General features: G+C 37.2%; 1 protein-coding gene across 1 annotated transcript in view; it reads right to left on the bottom strand.

The window, feature by feature from the left end:
- Window positions 1–9,106: 9,106 nt before the first annotated feature.
- ITGA1 (integrin subunit alpha 1) overlaps window positions 9,107–19,020 on the bottom strand; it is a 156,949-nt gene continuing 147,035 nt past the window's right edge. Inside the window, exon 28 of the mRNA XM_029941264.1 lies at window positions 9,107–15,356. Coding sequence (XP_029797124.1) covers window positions 15,312–15,356 — 45 coding nt within the window. The 3' untranslated portion in view covers window positions 9,107–15,311. The remainder of the gene's footprint in view (window positions 15,357–19,020) is intronic.

Genomic DNA, 19,020 nt, shown 5'->3' on the forward strand with positions numbered 1-19,020 from the left:
TTATATATATATATGTGTATATATATATATATATATATATATATATATATAATCCATGGAAGATCAGAAGGAGAGATTTAGGTTCAGGATTCCTATACATCTCTAAGTAGGACTTCAGAGAAATCTTACTGTAATACTATAAGCTAATTACTGCATGCTTCAAGCTGAGAATCCAAGATATACACACATCTACTTGGTATGTTATACACTGCTGTGTATAAGTTGCCTTTTATTTTTGTTGATAGTCTATTTCCATCCCCACCTTCCAAATTAAGGTTACCTTATATGCTCCTCTTATTGGCTCTCTATATTTGTAGCACAGCAGCAGAACTTCCTGTATTTACCATCTTTGGGTTGTAGGCTACAGAGATGAATATGTGGATGAAGAGGAAGATAAGTGACAAACGTCAGGGCTGATCAGAAAAGCTTAGATCAACAGTTCCAGAGTCACTGTCTATACATTGCTATATAACTCAACTGTAACCTAAACAACCCCCAGCTAATGCTATTTTACATGGTATAATATACATGCATGTTCTATAAACTGTGGCAAAAAGAAAATGTGCAAATTTTTTACTAAAAAATCATCATATTTGTTAGTGCCAACTACAGTGAGAATTACAACAAACCATTTAAGATACTTTAAATAAGTTACTTGGAACTTAAAATAAAAGCCCTAAATTGTTGCCCTAAATTATGACAAATTAAAAATCTGTATATACCAAAAATACTACTCAGCATAGGGAGCAGAGAAGAGGTAGTAAGATTTACTATCTAGCAAGTGCTAAGAATGCTACTTGTATTATTATTTCACACTTGTTCTATTTTGACTTCTCATCACAACTTATGGACTAGTATTATGTTCTCAACTGTGCATGAGGAAACTCACTTTTAGAAAGCCAAGGTCAGGACACTTGTCAAAGCAAGTGCAGCTAGCAATGGCAGAGCGGGCATGTGGACCCAAGTCTCCCTGACTCTAAAGTTTATTCTTTTTCTCCTATATTATGTGGCCAAATTATACTTTGAGATACAAACTTTCAGATCACACTCTTCAAAGTGGACTTTTGTATGGAAAAGAATCACATACATTTATTAGGTTGTTTATATAGCATATAAAATCTGAGTACATTCATTCAGTACTAGGCATGATTCTCTTTCAAGGCCATATTGTCTCATAGGAAATACAAAATGAAAACAGCCAACTCTAATATAATCACAATCCCTTCCTACCCACCACATATGTAAGTTTCAAAGACAAGGAAAACTAACTAGTACATATATCATTATCACAAAATACATGCATACAATGGAATTCCCTTCAGCAATAAAAAGGAATGCACTGATACATAATCAACATGGATATCTGGCAAACATGCTGAATGAGAAAAGGCTGGTACTTTATGAATCCTTTGATATGACCTTCTGGAAAAAACAAAACTAAAGGGACAGGAATCAGATCTGTTCAGGAGACTGGGGATAAGGAGAGGAAAAGTGACTACAAGGGACATGAGGAAACTTTTAGGGTAATAGAAATATTCTATATCTTTAAATTTTTTTCAAGGCTTGTTTTTGAGAGAGAGCGAGCGAGCGAGAGAGAGCGCGCATTAGAGAGCAGGTGTGCGAGCTTGAGTGGAGGAGGGGCAGAGAGAGGGAGACACAGAAACCTAAGCAGGCTCCAGACTCTGAGCTGTCAGCACAGAGCCCGACACAGGGCTTGAACTCATGAGCTGTGAGATCATGACCTGACCTGAAGTTGGACACTTAACCAAATGAGTCACCCAGGTGCCCCAGAAACATTTTGTGTCTTGATTGTGCTGGTGGTTACCTGACTGTGCATTTTTCACAACCTGTAGCACTATTTACTTGAAATGGATAAACTGCTGCATGTAAATTATATCTCAATCATCACAACTTAAAGATTTTTAAAATCCAAAATAGAGAGACAATATAAGTTTTTAGAAAGGGAGATAGATGGGGTGAATTTTGGGCTACAGAAATACCACCTGGGGAAGGAGCCGTGGGGGAAGTGAACTTAGGATGTGAGTTAAAAAAATGAAATGCCAATGTTTATGCCACAATGTCTAGGAAAGGAAAGAAGAGAGACTAATCTTTCATATTTAATTACATCTTTAAAAGGCATTTTTCAATGTAAGCACATTTGCCTTCCTTGACTAAAAATTGATTAAAGAGAATGCATGTTTCCTTTTATAGCCAGTGGAAATGATGCTTAAACATAATGCAGATGCCTCATTGGAGAGGCAGGCAGTCTTAGGATGTCTGAGCAGTCCCTCTAGCTCTATTATTTCTATAAGTTCAAAGATGCCTCCTTGACAATATCATCAAATGCAATTCAATCAACATTTCTGGGGAAATCTTGCATTCATTTTCATTTTTGCCTTCAGCTAACTTCTGAATTCTATGCAGTGAGAAAAGTTACTTTCTTCATGCTAAATAGGTCCTATCACATTGAATCCAGCACAGGTTTACTGGGTACCTGTTGTGGATCACTAGTGCACAGAACAGAGGTGGAGCAACACAGAAGTATAATGCATCCCTTCCTCAAGAGGCTGATGGACAAAAAAGGGCCCCTGCTTGGACTTGCCTGTGCAGGTCTGGAGGACTGATGGGAGAATTCACCGGGATTTATTTTGCATTCAGGTTTGAGGAGCTTTATAAATGAAGTTACCCTCATGGAGAAGATGGATAAAATATGACCTTTGATTATGGAAAAGTGTCTGTCCTCGTTCCTGTTGGTGGGTTAAAATAAAAAGTGTATTTTTGTTTTGTTTTGCTTTTCATTTTTGGGGCTTTATTTTTAGGAGTGAGAGTACAAGGTATCTGAGAGAAATACAGACAGGAGGAAGGTATGCTTATCCCCATTTCAGAAGAGAAGACAGCATAGCACTTTTGTATTGAGGATGCTCTCTGCTAAAGATGCCACGGTCAAGAACTAGAGGAAGAAAATGGCAGACACCACTTGACCATAGGAAGTTGTGCTCATGAGCATGAGGCAGCCATTTGAGGATTCCAGAAAGACTTGGAGGGGGGCTATTTTTAAGAGCATGGAATAGATAGATAGAAGGTCAAAGAACAAAGGGTTTGATATATCGAAGGATATTTGTAAATGTTCATGTGAGCCCAGATTTATCCTCAGAAGGCCCTGGAATCAGTGTAGAGGGGTAAATATGTATGTATAAAATTAAAATGTCATTTAGTGCCCTATGAACTGGGACTCACTATAAATTACTGCAGGAATTTAGAAAAAGGAGAAATAGTGTGCCATTCAGTAGGACTTCCTTGAGAAGGAGAGACTGGAACTTGAGAGTAAACATATTTAATTCACAACTTTGCTAAAAACATTTGCCAAGAATTGTCAGAAAAGAATTACCCTCAGATTAAAAAGTATCTTTTGATATCTCTTTAAGGGAATGGTGACTGTTTCTCAGTTTTCAGATGTAAAATTACTTGCATACAGTAGATACTTAATACACATCTGTTAAATTAGCATTTTGATAAATGAATAAAGTCTTAAATATTTTTTAAAAATGTACAGTTTTGGAATTCTACATGTCAGATAAGTCTTACAAAGACACTATACAGATTCAAGATATATTATGAGGAACATCTGTTAAATCGTCTTGAAAAATATTTTAAAGTTTCCCCTTGTACTTTCATAGACTTTTGGAGTTGGAAAGACTCTTAGAGATCTTTCCTGGTCTGAGGTTCCATTCATATAAGAATAAAGTTGATAGTAATCATGTTGATTATATTTGAAATACCATTTGAGTGGACATTACAAGTTTAATCATTTAACACCCAATCCCACTCACCTCATCTCTTACTTCTGTTATAGAGGTTGCAAGTTAAATATCTATTTCCCTTGCAAGTAGGAATGGTCATGTAACACTGTTAGGACAGACAAGGTGTAAGTGGAAGTCAGCTGGGAGGAATTCCTTTTGGGAATCTTCTGTAATTCTATTTTTTTTTTTTTATTTAAAGAAGGACTGAATGGCCTTCTATCTAACTTCTTCCAGCTTGGGACACAGATATTCTGTAAAGGGCAACAGATTGGCTTGTGACCAAGGGCAGCTAAAAGGCCAATAGAATCAGAATTTCCAAGAACTGACCATTATATCTAAGAACTAAAATAAGTGGTACTAATTTTTTGACCTATAGCAGTGCCAAATATCAGTTAATATGTTCTTTGTGAATAGCATTCTTCTATTTTATAAACTCTCATAATTCTATCAAGAACCCACTTTTTTTAAACTTGTGATGAAAATGTCTTTCTTTAATGTTGTTGTTTTTTTTAAATTTATTTTTGAAAGACAGAGAGAGACAGTGTGAGCAGGGGAGGGTTAGAGAGAGAGGGAGACACAGAATCTGAAGCAGGCTCCAGGCTCTGAGCTGTCAGCACAGAGTTTGACGTGGGGCTCGAACCCATGAACCATGAGATCATGACCTGAGCCGAAGCTGGATGCTCAACCATCTGAGCCACCCAGGCGCCCCAAGAACCCACCTGTATCATCGATATGAAAAAAGATTGTTAGATGCAAAATACATTGTAGCTGTGTTGTATTTTATGTTTGCATTGCCACATATTGTCTTGATTTTTAATAGTTTATCTAATATAGTAATGATCTTAACATCATAATATACAATTTTATCAATTGGACTTTTTAACTTTTGGATAAGTTAAAACATTCATCTGAGGGTCCTGACAGTTGGTAGGAGGAAAATACATTGAGAGACATTAACTAGAGAGGAATTTTAGGTATCAAAATAATATGGAGGCAGAAAAATTAAATTAAGTGTTGCATTGTACAAGAAGTAGTAAGTTTATAGGTATCATTACTCAAGAATATAATTAATAGGTTGAAGGAGATTTAGACAAATGCACCCACGCTGTGGTTAATACCAAGTTAATACCAGTATTTGAGATATAACTGCATCCTTTGAGACAATTAACACCTCTCAGAACCCAGAGAGGGGTTTCCAGCTGGAATAGGAAAGCCTCACTCTTGGAAGAGCTGGAGATAGACTGGATCATACTATCAGAGATGTAAAGAAATTTCCAGTACTGGATGACTTTTAAATTGTTTCCAAATCTATGAGTCTCTGAGTATTAGTGACCATTCTATGTGTTCATGGTTTTCCTCCCACAGAGACATAATAGCTATATAAGTAAAACTTTCCTCAGTTTATCAGTTCTTGCATTCAGTCAGTAATAAACAAGTACCTACTATGTTCCAGGTACTACAAAGATAGATGTGTTCTCCTGCACATCTGTGCTGTCATTTCTCTTCCCATGACCTGCTCTGAAGTCCCTGCCATTGAGGGAAATGACTTTGAAGCCAAATAGAGCTTGATTTCTACGTTAGCATCACCAACTTACTAGCTTTATAACTTCGAAGTAGCCGCTGAACTCCTTTGAGTCTCAGTTATATCACCTGTAGAACAAAAACAACGTCACCACAGTGTTATTGATAAGATTAAACAACATGTTAGCAAGCTGCATAGCATGTGGAATGTAGACAATACATCTCCTTCCTTTTTTTTTTCTTCCTCTCTTAGAAAATTGGGAGACTTCGCCCAGCTCCATCAGTTCCATTCAAAAGTACCTGCTTCACATGTGCCAGCCCTTACGGAATACAAATGACTCTTCATTTAAACATACAATCTTCATTCATGAAAATATGGTCCATCTTAGAAGGTGGAAAATGCTGTGATGTCAAATAATACACTAATTGGAATCTTTGCAGAATTACCCACCCAGTGATGAGGTATGCTGAATGGGCAGGAATGAAAGAGGGGTTTGAAAAGTGGATGAAAAGGAATAGCAGATGGTACTTGGGTGCTAATAGAATAGAAAAATCTGAAAGTAAAGGAAGGAAGAAAACAAAAAATGAGAGACTCGGCATGTGAAACTAAAGAGCCCTGGGCATTTCATCAAGGATGGTTCGAGTCTACGGCGTGGCTAACTTCCAGCTCCACTAATTACAGTCTGATGGCCAATTCTGGATACGGTTCTTTATTTACCAGGTTGAGGCATTTCCACTCTTGCCTTTGGAATGCCATTCGGGATTGTGGTATCTAAATGAATTCATGCCACACATGCTCAGTTGAAAGATACTACAAAAACAAAACAAAACAAAACAAAACAAAAATAGCTGAGCAAAGTGGAAGCTAAAGACCAAACCTACAGATGTTTCAATGCTGCTTTTACTAATTCAAGCCAGTTCTTGCCAGTCAGGTTACTAAATGGAGCACTGGCACATGACCAAACAGCATTCATCTGTGAAGTGGCTGGCAGCCTGGGTGCCTACAGACAATGGTGTTTGCCCTGTTATTCCTGCCATAAGGGAGCAATTGGGCCACTGTAGAATTTGTGCAGATCAGGGACCCTACACACTGATTTAAGACTCAACTGTCAGAGTCAGAGGATGACTCCATGATTCGGCTCTAATCCACAGAGAAGTTTCATTTCAGCCATCACTGAGTCCTTGAAAATCTGCAAGCTATCAAAGTCAACTCAAGTATAAATTTGGATTTCTGTATACTTAGAGGAATTCCAGGGGTCTCCTTTCTCACAAGATTAGAACCTTCCCAAGTCTGGAATTGCATACACCTTAAAAAAAACTTTTTTTGGGAGGGGGGAAGGAGAGAGACAGAGAGGGCAGGGGAGGGGCAGAGAGAGAGAGAGAGGAGACACAGAATCCAAAGCAGGCTTCAAGCTCTGAGCTGTCAGCACAGAGCCTGATGCCGGGCTCCAACTCATGAACTGCAAGATCATGACCTGAGCCAAAGTTGGATGCTTAGCCATCGGACGCTTAATTGACTGAGCTAATTCTGTTGCTCCTGGAATTTCACACATCCTGAAATTTATTCAGTTTGATAGTAATATAGCTACCTCCAGCTCTCTTATGGTAACTGTTTGCATGGAATATCTTCCCCCCCCATCATTTTCCTTTCAACTTATTTGTGCCTTTGAATCTAAATTTTGTCTCTTTTAGAAGGCGTATAAATGGACTTTATAACTTTTTATCAGTCTGACAATCTCTGCTTTTTGATTTTAATGTTTAGACCATTTACTTGTAACATAATTACTGATATGGTTGGAGTTACCTTTGTCATATTTTTATGTGTTTCTATGTCTCCTGTTTTCTCTGTTCTGTTTTCCCTTCACTGAATTCATTTTGTTAATGCTTATAATATAATGATGACAAGTCTTATTTCTGGCAAAAATTCGTTCTCAAGGACTGTTAATAAAATAACCCAGTTGATTTTGCATAATCAGTAGAGCACACTTGCTTTTGTTCCTAGTGAGACTATCTTTCCCATCTTTCCTCAGCCACTCCTTGCTGTCTGGCCCATTCCACCCCTACTTGAAGAAGTAAGTAAAAAAGGTAAAAATTTAACATTGGACTATGAAGTCTAGTATGCATGTTTATGTATATAATGGTTACTAACTTAGAATGTGGGAGGGGATAATTTTTCTTATTGTCAGCTCCAAAGTAAGGGAAAGAATTTGATGATTATCACCATTTTAATATGAAAGAAAAATAAAAAAATATGTTAAATTTTTAGAAGGTACAGGGTACCATGTTCTTTGTGATTTCAAATATGTCAAAATAGAAATATGTAAAAAAGCAGCATGTTTGCTCAGAAAAAAGATAGTTTGAAGTTAGTAGTTTTTTGTGCTGGTGCTATGACTTTTTAAATCATTTTTTTGTTTTGCAAATTTTCTACAATGTGTCTATGTTACCTTTCACTCTAATTTTTTTTCCTGATTTACAAATCAATACTCATTTATTTAAAAACAATTCAAATAATATAACTATTCCAAAGAAGAAAATAGAAGTTACCTGCAGTCCTCATTGGTCACTTCTATTTGGTGGACATTCTTTGTGACATCTGCTTGTGGATTTTATAAGAGTAAAAAAAGACACCACCAAGGATAGGAAAGTGAATGTTGTGCTTTATACCTACAAATAATAAATGCCACTTATTGTATAGTGAATATATCCAGATTTTTTTCTAGCACTTTCAGTGTGTATTCTCATCCTGAGTGAAGGGTGATGTGAGAGGAACACTACTTACCTCGCAGTAGAGAGAAAAGACAGGGCATTGGAGACACGAGCTGACACAAATTAGGACAGGATCACGTAAAACAACCTCTTTGTAACTCAGTCTGTTTCTTCTGTAAAAATACTTCCTCACTCATCCTACAGCACGGTTTGAAGTTGAAATCTTTTACAAGATGAACATGTACTAAAACTGCTTCCTACATTTTCTTCTAGTCCTTATATATTAAGTAATTTTCTTTCTTAAATTATAGATTAAGTAAAAATAACTTTTTTCATTTCTTAGTATTTTTTTGTTTCTCACTCTGTGGTCCAATCTGTTGTTAGACAATAGATAATGTATTATTAAAACATCTCATTAGAGAAAGATGTAAAGTAATATGGATTCTGTGGTTTTTGTGTCAAGTTTGCAAGACTAATCACAGTGCTATATTGTGCACAGGAAACACCACAGACACAGTTAATTTGCTTTTGTTTTTTCTTTTTAGACCATCAAAGTGAAAAACTGCTACGGAACTAAAAAAAAGTTGGAGCTCTGGAAAAAATACTGATCTTGTATAAAACTAATGTACTTAAAATTACAACAATCACATTCTTCTTTGAGTCATTTTTTTAAAAAGTTACTAGATAAGAACAGGATGCTCCTTTACCTTGACGTAAGATACACAGCTGATGCACAGGAAAAGATAAGAATTAGACCAAAAATACCAAACCTCTGACCTCAAATCAGTGTACCGGATACACCATATATTGGACACTCAAAATACTTTCTTACACTCTCAGCTATTTCTAATTATATAAGTTTAATGACTGTTACCTCACAAAAATGGGTTTAAGTGAGACACCTAAAAAAATTATTAGAGTCAACAAAGGTTGTGCTTCTTCGTTCTTGGAGTGATGAAAACATTTTCTTCTAATGAGATTGTCCAATAAAATTCTTGTAGAAATGCATATACCCTTAAGCTATTCATTTCTAGAAGTTTATTCTGAGGTAAATAAAAAAATACGCAATGCAATATGTCTTATGTTAGAGGATGCCAAAGACTTTATTGGAGTGATACGATACATATTTCAGGGCAGTAATTATACACAATATTTTTCTTTTTAATCAAATGGATACACTTCTTCACACTGTCTGTTAACAACTGTAAAGCCTCACAGTAGTAACATACAGTACGCCCTTCCCTTCACAGGCCAATGCCTCCTACTGAAGAATGCTGAGAGGCTGTTGCGCCTGAAATAAGGCCAGCAGGTGTCAGAATTAACTGCAGGATCAGGATGTCCCGCGTGAAAGGATTCCAGTATGAAGAAGATCTGATGTGTTTCTACTTCAAATGATTGTTCTTAACTTGAGACAAGGTGTATCAAACTCCAGGAAATTAGCCCCAGCTAACCGACAAACAAGAATACTCTCTTATTTAATCAAAGACTCACTTGTGCAAAGTACTCATGTTAGTATTGTATGTGGGTACAGTGTGATCGAAGGGAGCTTGTGGTATGTTGAGGAGGAAGGATGTATATATAAAAGATAAAGAACTTCATTTCCTCTCCCCTCCCCCATTTTTTTTTTCTGTCTCTCAAGATGCAAGATGCCTCTGAGGCACCACAGGAAGGCTGCCGCCTGGCACCGGACCTACCCTGCAGCTCTCTCTCAGAAAGCCATTCTTAGTCTCTGCGCGGGCTTCCCTTTTGCTTGGCTACTCTGTGGAGAAACAATTATGTCACTCAGTTTTCCGCATTCAATGTCTCTCTTAAAAAATGGGGGTGGGAACAGGTAATGTCAGCAGGGAATTGTTCAAGAGGACCTCTGGCTTTCTGTCATTGTTATTAGAAGATTTCTTTTTAAAATTTTGTCCCCATTCTATATGCACAGATCAAGCATTGAGTCTCAGTCTTTTGCAGAAGAGCTTCTAAAATTCCACTTAGTATTTTTTTTCCATAAAGATGTGACTTGAAATATGGTAAAATCAAATATCATCATAGTCAGGAGTGTCACTGGTCCCTGGTTTTCTGCCTTGATTTCTGTGGTGTGTCAGGTAATTAAAGGATTTCGGAGTCTCAACTCACCAGAAAGAACATGCAACTACTCAAGGACCTGCAAGGGGCACAAGACTTATATTGGCCTTGCCAAGGAAGTTCCAAATCAAAACAAAGCATCCCCACTGTGCACTTGAGAAGAGAAGGCAGAGAGAGCCTGCAAATGGGCTCTGGCCCATTTCAACGCCCAGTTCTCACAGCAGGAGGGAAGTGCAAGGAAGTCTTAGGTCAAGTTCTGAACTCGTTGGTTTTGATATATTTAAAAAGGCAAAAAAAAAAAAAAAAAAAAAAAGGAGTGAGAGAGAAAAGCTGACCTCAAAGCAGAGTACATTTGAAGTGGTAACTCATCTTTGTGTATTTTTCAGTATGGTAAATTTTCAGCAAGAAGTGCTTCTGTGTATATCTGGTTTGGGGTAGAGCCCGGCTGAGCCAGGGTGTCGTGGATTCAGGGGTTAAACTCGGGCCTTTTAGCCTTTTACAGAGGCAGAAGCATCTGTTCCCATCAGTGGAAAACTGGACCTCCTGGTGCCAGATATGGTTGAGGACAATGGGCCTGAGGGTTAAGAACCAACATGGGGTCCTTTAGAGTTTCTCAAGGTTTAATGGTTAAAGGCTGTTATTTGGAATTTGTAAATTCAAGGTTAAAATTTAATATGAGGATCAGAAGATACTGACTTGTTCACAGCTTATAATGTTGAATGTTCCCTCTATTTTTATTATTTTACATAATATGTTGCACAACAGTGCTTCCATTTGGGAGACAGCAGAATTTAGCCTTTTGTAACCTCTAGGGATAGTTTCAGGTGTTCTATCCAGGAGAGGTTTAGGGACAGCTAGACATTAAAAGGGGTTGCCCAGTGGACTCACCTTAAAGCTGTGTTTACATTTAAAATTCTGCTGTTTAGAGTTAAGTTAAAAATAGCATCAGTCTGAAGATTTTAGAGTCTTCTTTTAATTTTTGGATTATTATGTCCAGGAGTGAGGATGGGGATGGGGGGTGCTGATGGCCACCTCTGAGCAGCCCTTCCCTCAACCCTTGACATGGTTGTCGATGGTGTCCCGTAAAGGCTTGTAAATCTGTAAAGATGTCCCCTCTCTGAAGTACAAGGCATTTTGTCTCTATTACATTTTACCTGCGTCATGTCATCCCTTGACAGTGTCACATAAGAGCCAAGGACTGAAATTCTATATAAATGATCAGTTCACTGAAGCTGGCATTCAAGCGAACAGAGAGCACATGTTTTTGAAGAGATTTGTCTCCAATAGTCTTCTAGAAAATCTCCTCTGGTTGGGGCCGGGGCAGATGACTAATGAGGAGAACTTGAAAAGTGCTAGAAATAAATGAAGGATGCATAAGATATTATTTTTTTAAAATAATTTCCAGAAGTCTCTATTTGTACAATAATGTGACTGCACCTAGCACATGAACCATGCTGTGAGCCTGGGTCTTCCCTAGTTTTCTCAGTGTTGTACACAGCAAGACAGTTAGTTCATATGGAACATTGCAGCACGTTTGATGAAGACTTTCCCCTCTATGAAAGCACACTGTATGGAAGCTATCAGGGCAGCCATTCAACGGTACAAACTGCGGCCTTCCAGGGAATGATCAGAAGGATGTGTGCATGGTTCTTCACAGCCACCATGACCCAGCTCTCCTCAAGCACTGTGCAGCCACTTTTTGCTTTTTGTGCAGATATGTTTTTCAGTTGAGTCTACATATTGGTTTTGTAAAAGGAAAAGAGAAGATATCTGTATATATTTATAGGTATTTGCATATATAGGTACATTTATTATGGTTGAGTAAGCATCAAATTTTGCAAAAATTTCTCCACCCACAAGCCTCATTTCCAGTGTATTTATGACATGGAAATATTCAGCTTAAACTGCCCATGACATTACAGCTAGGAGAAAATAAGTGAATAAACTGGACCACTGAATTTCAAATTGGATCATAGAAATTACAAATATTTGCAAAGGATGAACTTTCACAATATTGTTCCAGGGCAACGGATTCCTAGAGAAAGTGAAGCAGCTTCTTAATGGCCTTGAAGTTCTGATTTTCACTGTGTCACCCATTAGATTTTCTTGCTTTCAACTCTTGCCTCTTCTAAAAGTTTATAAATTTTAATAATATTAAAGGAAGCCTATAATTTTAGAAACTGAAGCTAAAGAAAGGGAAACCATGTAGCATTATGCCTGCTGGGCTTGAGGTGAGCATTTTAAGGATAATGATGTTGTGTGTATTTGTGTATGTATATATACATATATATGTATGTTCAAAATGTTATATCTCTGTATCTCTATATCTATTTATCATCTATCTATTGCCTATTATTGTAATCTAATCTATTTCAATGGTGTGCTGAATCCAGTTCATACTGATTCAAGGGACCTGACAGATCAATTTTCAGGGGTTTTGTAAGCTGGTCAGGGATATATTGGTACCTTGACAATGGCCATGGCAAGACCACATGGAAATCGGCAAATGGCACAAATCAGGGACTTGTTTTTCCTCCTGGAGAGCCAGTTGTTGAATAATTTACCAATATATCTTCTTGATCTGGAAAGGGACTTCAGATATATTTCAGTTCACAATGGAAGAAATCATCAATTTTGTAAAATACCAAAGTTAAAAAGAAGTTTTTGGCATAAAAACTTATAGTTTTAAAAAGCACACACTTTTCTTCTTAAGTGCTTTAAAATAAAATGATGGGGTTAATATATTTCTTAATCATTGACTATGTTTTAGAACATGTGTACTGCTCACTTATTATTTTAATCAATCTCCATATTTATATCTTTTAGATGGTTGCAGAACTGTACATTAATGTTCAATATTAATGAAAATTAAAACTATATGCAAAATGGATGAATCAAACTTTCCTTGCTGGTGTAACTTTTGTGTTTATTTTTTGTCCTTTTTGTCAAACCCTATCATTTGGTATTATTGAGATATTTTGTATTTGATTTGTGTTTGCACATTTATGTCAGTGTGTGCAGATGTGTATTTAAACACACACATATAGATGCTCATACACATACACACATAAAGCTCAACAAGTTATAGTATTAAGGATGGATATCTGGTTCATTAAATTCTATTTAAAAGCTGGGAATGATTGATGTTAAAAACTGTGCCAGGATTATAAGTAGCTATTTGATCTTGCCCAGTGGTTCTTTCTATCTTTTCTAAAACGTTCAAAATGACATTGTTTCCATCTTTTCTCTCTGGGTTAACACCATATTTAGTTAAAATGTGCACACTCCTGGTTCGGTGAATTCTTTGCCTAGCAGTCATAGAGGCCAAGGGTGAATTTAAGTTTACCTGTTGGATTTATTTCTAAGAATGTGCTGAGATTGGGGCAGAGCTTCTGAACAGGCTGTGCACAGGAGTTGTGCAGCATGGTGACTCTGAATAAAAAAGACCTGAGTTTTATTGGGTAAAGAAAGAATAGGTAGAAAGAATAATTTTGGGCCCTGGACATAGGTGGTGGGAATGAAGGAAATTCCAAGTGGACTTTTCTCAACAATGACAGGCCAACACGAAGATATCAAACCTCTGGAAGTATTGAGACTTTCTTCTGGTACCAAGGACCTTGGCACTCCCCAGGGTGCTTGGCTTTGATGATCAGGATCTTAGATATAGATGTGGAGCACCACGAGGTAGGCCGACTCTGAGTTCTCAGATAATTCCTTGGAAATTAGTTTCAAAAATTAAGTCTATGGTATTTAATTTCTCCCTTGATTTGATGCTTTTTGAGAAAAGTAGAGTCCAGGACTTTCTGGATAAGGTGCTGGACAGATGTGGTCTTGTGATGGTCAGCCAGGTGGAGAGATGGAGTTGTTGCCGAAGAAACAGCTAATTTTACAGCAGTAGTTCATACACGTGACTACGATACATTCATTCATTGTTATTTTCCTAAGCAACGGAGCAACCTAGGAGCTTATGCTACAGTAGAATCCAAGGCACCACGATGATTACTTCAGGAGCAAAGAAGCTCAGGTAGAGATGTGATCTCTTTCTGTTGGTGCGAGGTTTCAAAGCTAAAGTTCTTTAAAATTCATTTCTGGAGTTCTATTTAAATATTGATATGCCACACTAAAAAAAGCAGTGTCTTCTTGGTAAGATGCAATACTGAAATGGAATACTGTCTTTCATAAAAATAAGAAATGTGTTTGGAAAATTAAATACCTTAAAAAAATGAAAAATAAACATACTCTCACAGCTTGAGGGTTTAAACGAACCATGTACCAAGGAGTTGAGAAAACTCCTATTTTTGGTTACATCCTGGGAACCCTAACGTTCAAAAGTTGCCCAGCAAAGATGACATCAGCATTTCTGTGGCATCTGCCTAAGCGGCCGTGTTCCCTTCAGAAGCCATCTTAGCATAGCCCACACATGACATGGCTTTTCATGACGAGTCGCTGGTATGTCACACAAAACTGCTGTGAAGTGTTGTTTTCAGCATAAAGTTTTGAGTTTTAGGGCTCAATATCAAGATGAAGCATGTTCTGTGAAAGCTTAAATTAATCCATTCAGTGCTCTGCCTTTAATCAAGTCTCTCTTGGTTTTCCTTCAGCTCAAAATTTCCAAACACTTTGGAAAGAAAACTTTCCAAGTACAGAACCCAACACAAAGATGCTGAATGTATTCTCTGTGAGTTAACTATATTTTCAGTCCATATTTTATATATACTTTACTCAGGAAAAATTTCTCATTTGAATACGGGGAAGTTATCTTTTTCAGTTAACTCTTTTCTTGTCATTTATAAATGTTGACTATCATGTTGCATATAGATATCCATTAGGAATCAATGGAAAAAGCTTAATTTATCAACGGTCATAAAAATCTTTTTATGCATTCCTTAAATACCTTGAATGCTGATTTAATATATAAACATATTTGTACAGGTTATTCTTCATCTTCAAAATAGTTTGTAATTTTGCTTAAATAATACACATGAGTAATTATTTAAAAATATTTTTCATCATTTTATAAAATATATCTTTATGGTATTGTTTTTGGATCTTCTTTGACCTGTCACTTTCCAAGTGATTTCTCCCTGATGGATTACATAAAGTTATGTGACTATGTCTTTGATTGTATTAAAACATTTCTTGTCACATATTTGGGGCAAACCTGAGGATAGATCATCGACTAATTGTTATTATTTTTCTCCGGTAAATACGTCATTTCTCCATTTTCTTCTTTAGCGGTCTTTTGAAGAATCCAATCTGTTGAGAAAATATCAAACATAATAAAATTATTTGAATTTAAGTAATAAATACTAATCTTCTTGGATAACATTTAAATTAATACTATGTTAGTGATTTGGGGCATACAAATAATTAATAAAATTGATAAGTTTTTTTCCATTGACCTATTATGTAATATTGAATGTCAAGAAATGACATTTATTAAGTTGCTATTTCATTGTAAACTTGTTTTGTTGGTTAAATATGTCAGCTCTCCCAGTGAGAACTAGTACATGTGGTGAATTAACTTAAAAAAGATCTTGGGAAAATATTCGGGAAGGCATACAAACTACAGTTAGCTGGCACTAAATGGCACTTTGCCATCACCTTTTTTTTCAGGGATGTGGCAGAGAAATTCCATCAAATAACTGGTGGTCATCAACTGAGGTCATTTGAGCTCATGGGGAATCTGGTACATGCATTATGGCTGAAAGGCTAGGGAGATATGAATTGTCTGGATTAACTTTAAATGTGTCAGGACATCTGCCTTTATAGATGTGACAGGAAATACCTCTTGAAAACATGCTGGCTCATTTGGATATAAGAAACATATTTCTGAACATATAAGAAATTTCACATATGGGTGAATGTGGGTAACTTTTACTTAGGTTTTGTAATTTGGGGCATTATAAAAATTATAACTTTTATATATTTCCTATTGTACATTATAATAAAAGTAAGTATAGGGGCTGAAAGGGACCTTTGTAATAATGTAATCCAAAATGTACTTTATTATTTTTAAGTTTTTTAAGTTTATTAAGAAGTTTTTTAAAATTTATTGATTTATTTTGAGAGAGAGCTAGTGAGCATGAGTGGACAAGGGGAGAGACCCAATCCTACGCAGACTCCCCACTGTCAATGCAGGACCTGATGCAGGGCTCAAGTGTATGAGCTGTGAGATCATGACCAGCGCGGGAATCGAGTTGGACACTTAACCTACTGAGCCACCCAGGCACCCCACATGCAGGTATTTTAAATAAAAGGAAATTAAGGGTCTTTGTATTGCTTTAAATTTCTGAGTAGATTATAATAGTTCAAGCGGACAATAAGTTAATTCCTTGAAAGTGTGGCACCCTCTTATTATTTTAATCAAGAAGTTATGGTAAATTATGCAAAGGAATGACATATTAAAAATAACTATTGAATAATTGGGGGCTTACAAGGGATACATGGTTAAAAATATGCATTTTTAAGTGAGAGAAGTTAACTTCTTCATGTCTTCCATCGTGCCAGAATCTAGTTGGTGGTAGAGGAGGCAAAAAAACATGAAAAAACCAACGAATGTCCCCTCTTCTAATGGCAGTTCTACATGTCTCAAGTTTTTCCTCTGAGCCAACAATAAAAGTACTGGATTCACAAACCATCAGGCCCCTTAACTTGTGCTGCATGTCCTCAGTCAAAGCTAAATCAGACGAGGCTTTCGCAGACACAGGGGTGAATTATAAGACTTTTCTCTCTCCTGCTCTGCCTGTTCTCTATCTCCTATTCTTCCCCTCTCGTGTCTTTTCACATCTTTCCAACCTTCCTTTGCTTTCACACACTAGATGCTCTGTTTTAAAAATTAAGTGCGTTACCTGAACTTTTCCACCCAACTAATTCTACTAACTTCCTTAGTGGAAGTTGGGTCATAGGAGTGGAGAGGAGGTGAATACAGAGCAGAGCTTCAAACCGGTGAAAAACAAGTTAATTTTGCTTTCAGTGCCCTGACTTAACAACTTTCACTTTTCTTCCTTGTCTTTTGTATTTACTTATCAGTAAGCCCTAGATCTTATTTATGCTTTCCTAGTTCAAAACTCTATGTCAAAGGGTCACATTAAACAGTACCTGGTAGAAACTATGTACTTACTGACTATAATATAGAATAAATGTTGAATGAATAAATTGATACTATATAGAAAAAACTAAAACATTGTAGTGCTATTCCTCATCCACAAATGCCAAAGATAGGCATATTGGACGGAGAACAAAACTTTAGGATTTGTAAATAAACCATCACTGATGGAACCTCAGGCACTGCTTGAAATCGAGTTAAGAGAGAGAAATGTTCTGCTTTCTCAAGCTTCCTCTGTGGGCTGAGTCTCATTCCACTCCATTAGTTATACTGGCAGGACTGACCTTCCCCCTCAGCATGTGGTACCACAGTCCAGGACCTCAATCTCAATCTATTTAGATCTGTGCCCCCTAAAAGCCTTCTCTCTACAATATTAAGTAAAGTAAGCTGTGACTAAGATTTTGTCAAACTTCAATTTCTGCCGTGTGTACAGGGGCAAATTATATAATGACTGTGCCTTTTGAACTAGATTCATAGCTCCAGGAAGAATCTTTGGCCTGTCTCCTGTGTGGAGCCAGGAAGTTCCCATGAACTTCCAGAGTGCTCAGATTTGGAAGGAGGAGAAAGAAGGGACAGTCCTGAGGTTTCTGCTCCAGGTGTAATTAGTATAAAAAGATCCCTGGGAATGAGAGTAGCTTTTCTGAGCCTACTACATACCAAATACATGCTTCAGGGATGTTCAAGCAGGAGGAGGGGCACTTATCTTTTTTGTATAATAGACCTGCTGAAAGACTGAATCAAACTAGGGACTCTCATTCTAAAACCAAATATGTTTATACATTTCAGAGAGTTCATGACTCTCTGGAACAAAACCCAATTCCTGGAGCTCCAGAATGAAGAGCCCTGCCCCATAGCCTGCAGCCGTGGGAAATACTGGAAAAAGGATGGGCGTTGCTGATTATTGCTTGAATCAAGTCCCTCAGTAGCTGGTAATCTTGGGAGAATCACTTAACTTCTCTTTGCTTCAATGTTATCGAGTATAAAATGTAGTTAAAGTACTGAGTTGAAAAGGTTATAAAGACAACAGAGTGACGAAAGAAAGAGAGAACACAGAACAAAGGGTTTGTAGTGTGGGCAATGAAGTGAAATGGTCTGGACTGAGGTCCTTACTCTGAACCTGATAAAGGATGTGGCCTCAGGGAACATATGTATACCCCAGCTTACGCATTAACAAAAGGAGGTTCACAGTAGTGTCTTTCTCAGAGGGTTGATGTTAATATTACAGTGGAAAAGCTTAAAACTGTTCCTGGTATGCAGAAAGCACTTAGGAAGTCCTAAGTTCTTTTTTCTGTGGAGGCACAGTTTTGATTGAGGCATCTCCCACTGAAGTGGTTGAACTAAATGCACCTACTGGTTAGAGCAGTGCAAAAGTTGCTAAATTACCTTCTTTCCTCGGCCTAAAAAGATCTAAGAAGCCAGAAGAATATAAAAAACATCACTGACTGTATGTGTTTATTTTTACCTTTATATTCAGACTGGTGACCAAAAAAACAAGTGGATAAAATGTATTTGTTTTAAGCTGACATATGCCACCAGAGAAAACCTATCCAAACATCAGCTCTGGCTTTCCTTTTCTCTTGTCGGCCATGCCCTAAATCTATCCGGGCAAGTGCAGTGCTCAGAACAGATCACGTGGAAGAAATCAACAGCAAAACACTCTGTAACAGAGGTGCATATAGATGAAGAAACCACATTCTAGGTTTCAAGAGCGACCTCGGCACCACTAAGCCGGGTCTTGGGCACCACAGTGTGGCAAAGCCGGGTATTGCAGACAGAGCACCGGTACCGCTAAGAGCTGGAGGTTTGAGAAAG

This window comes from Suricata suricatta, chromosome 6 (assembly GCF_006229205.1).
Source record: "Suricata suricatta isolate VVHF042 chromosome 6, meerkat_22Aug2017_6uvM2_HiC, whole genome shotgun sequence".
Taxonomy (NCBI): domain Eukaryota; kingdom Metazoa; phylum Chordata; class Mammalia; order Carnivora; family Herpestidae; genus Suricata; species Suricata suricatta.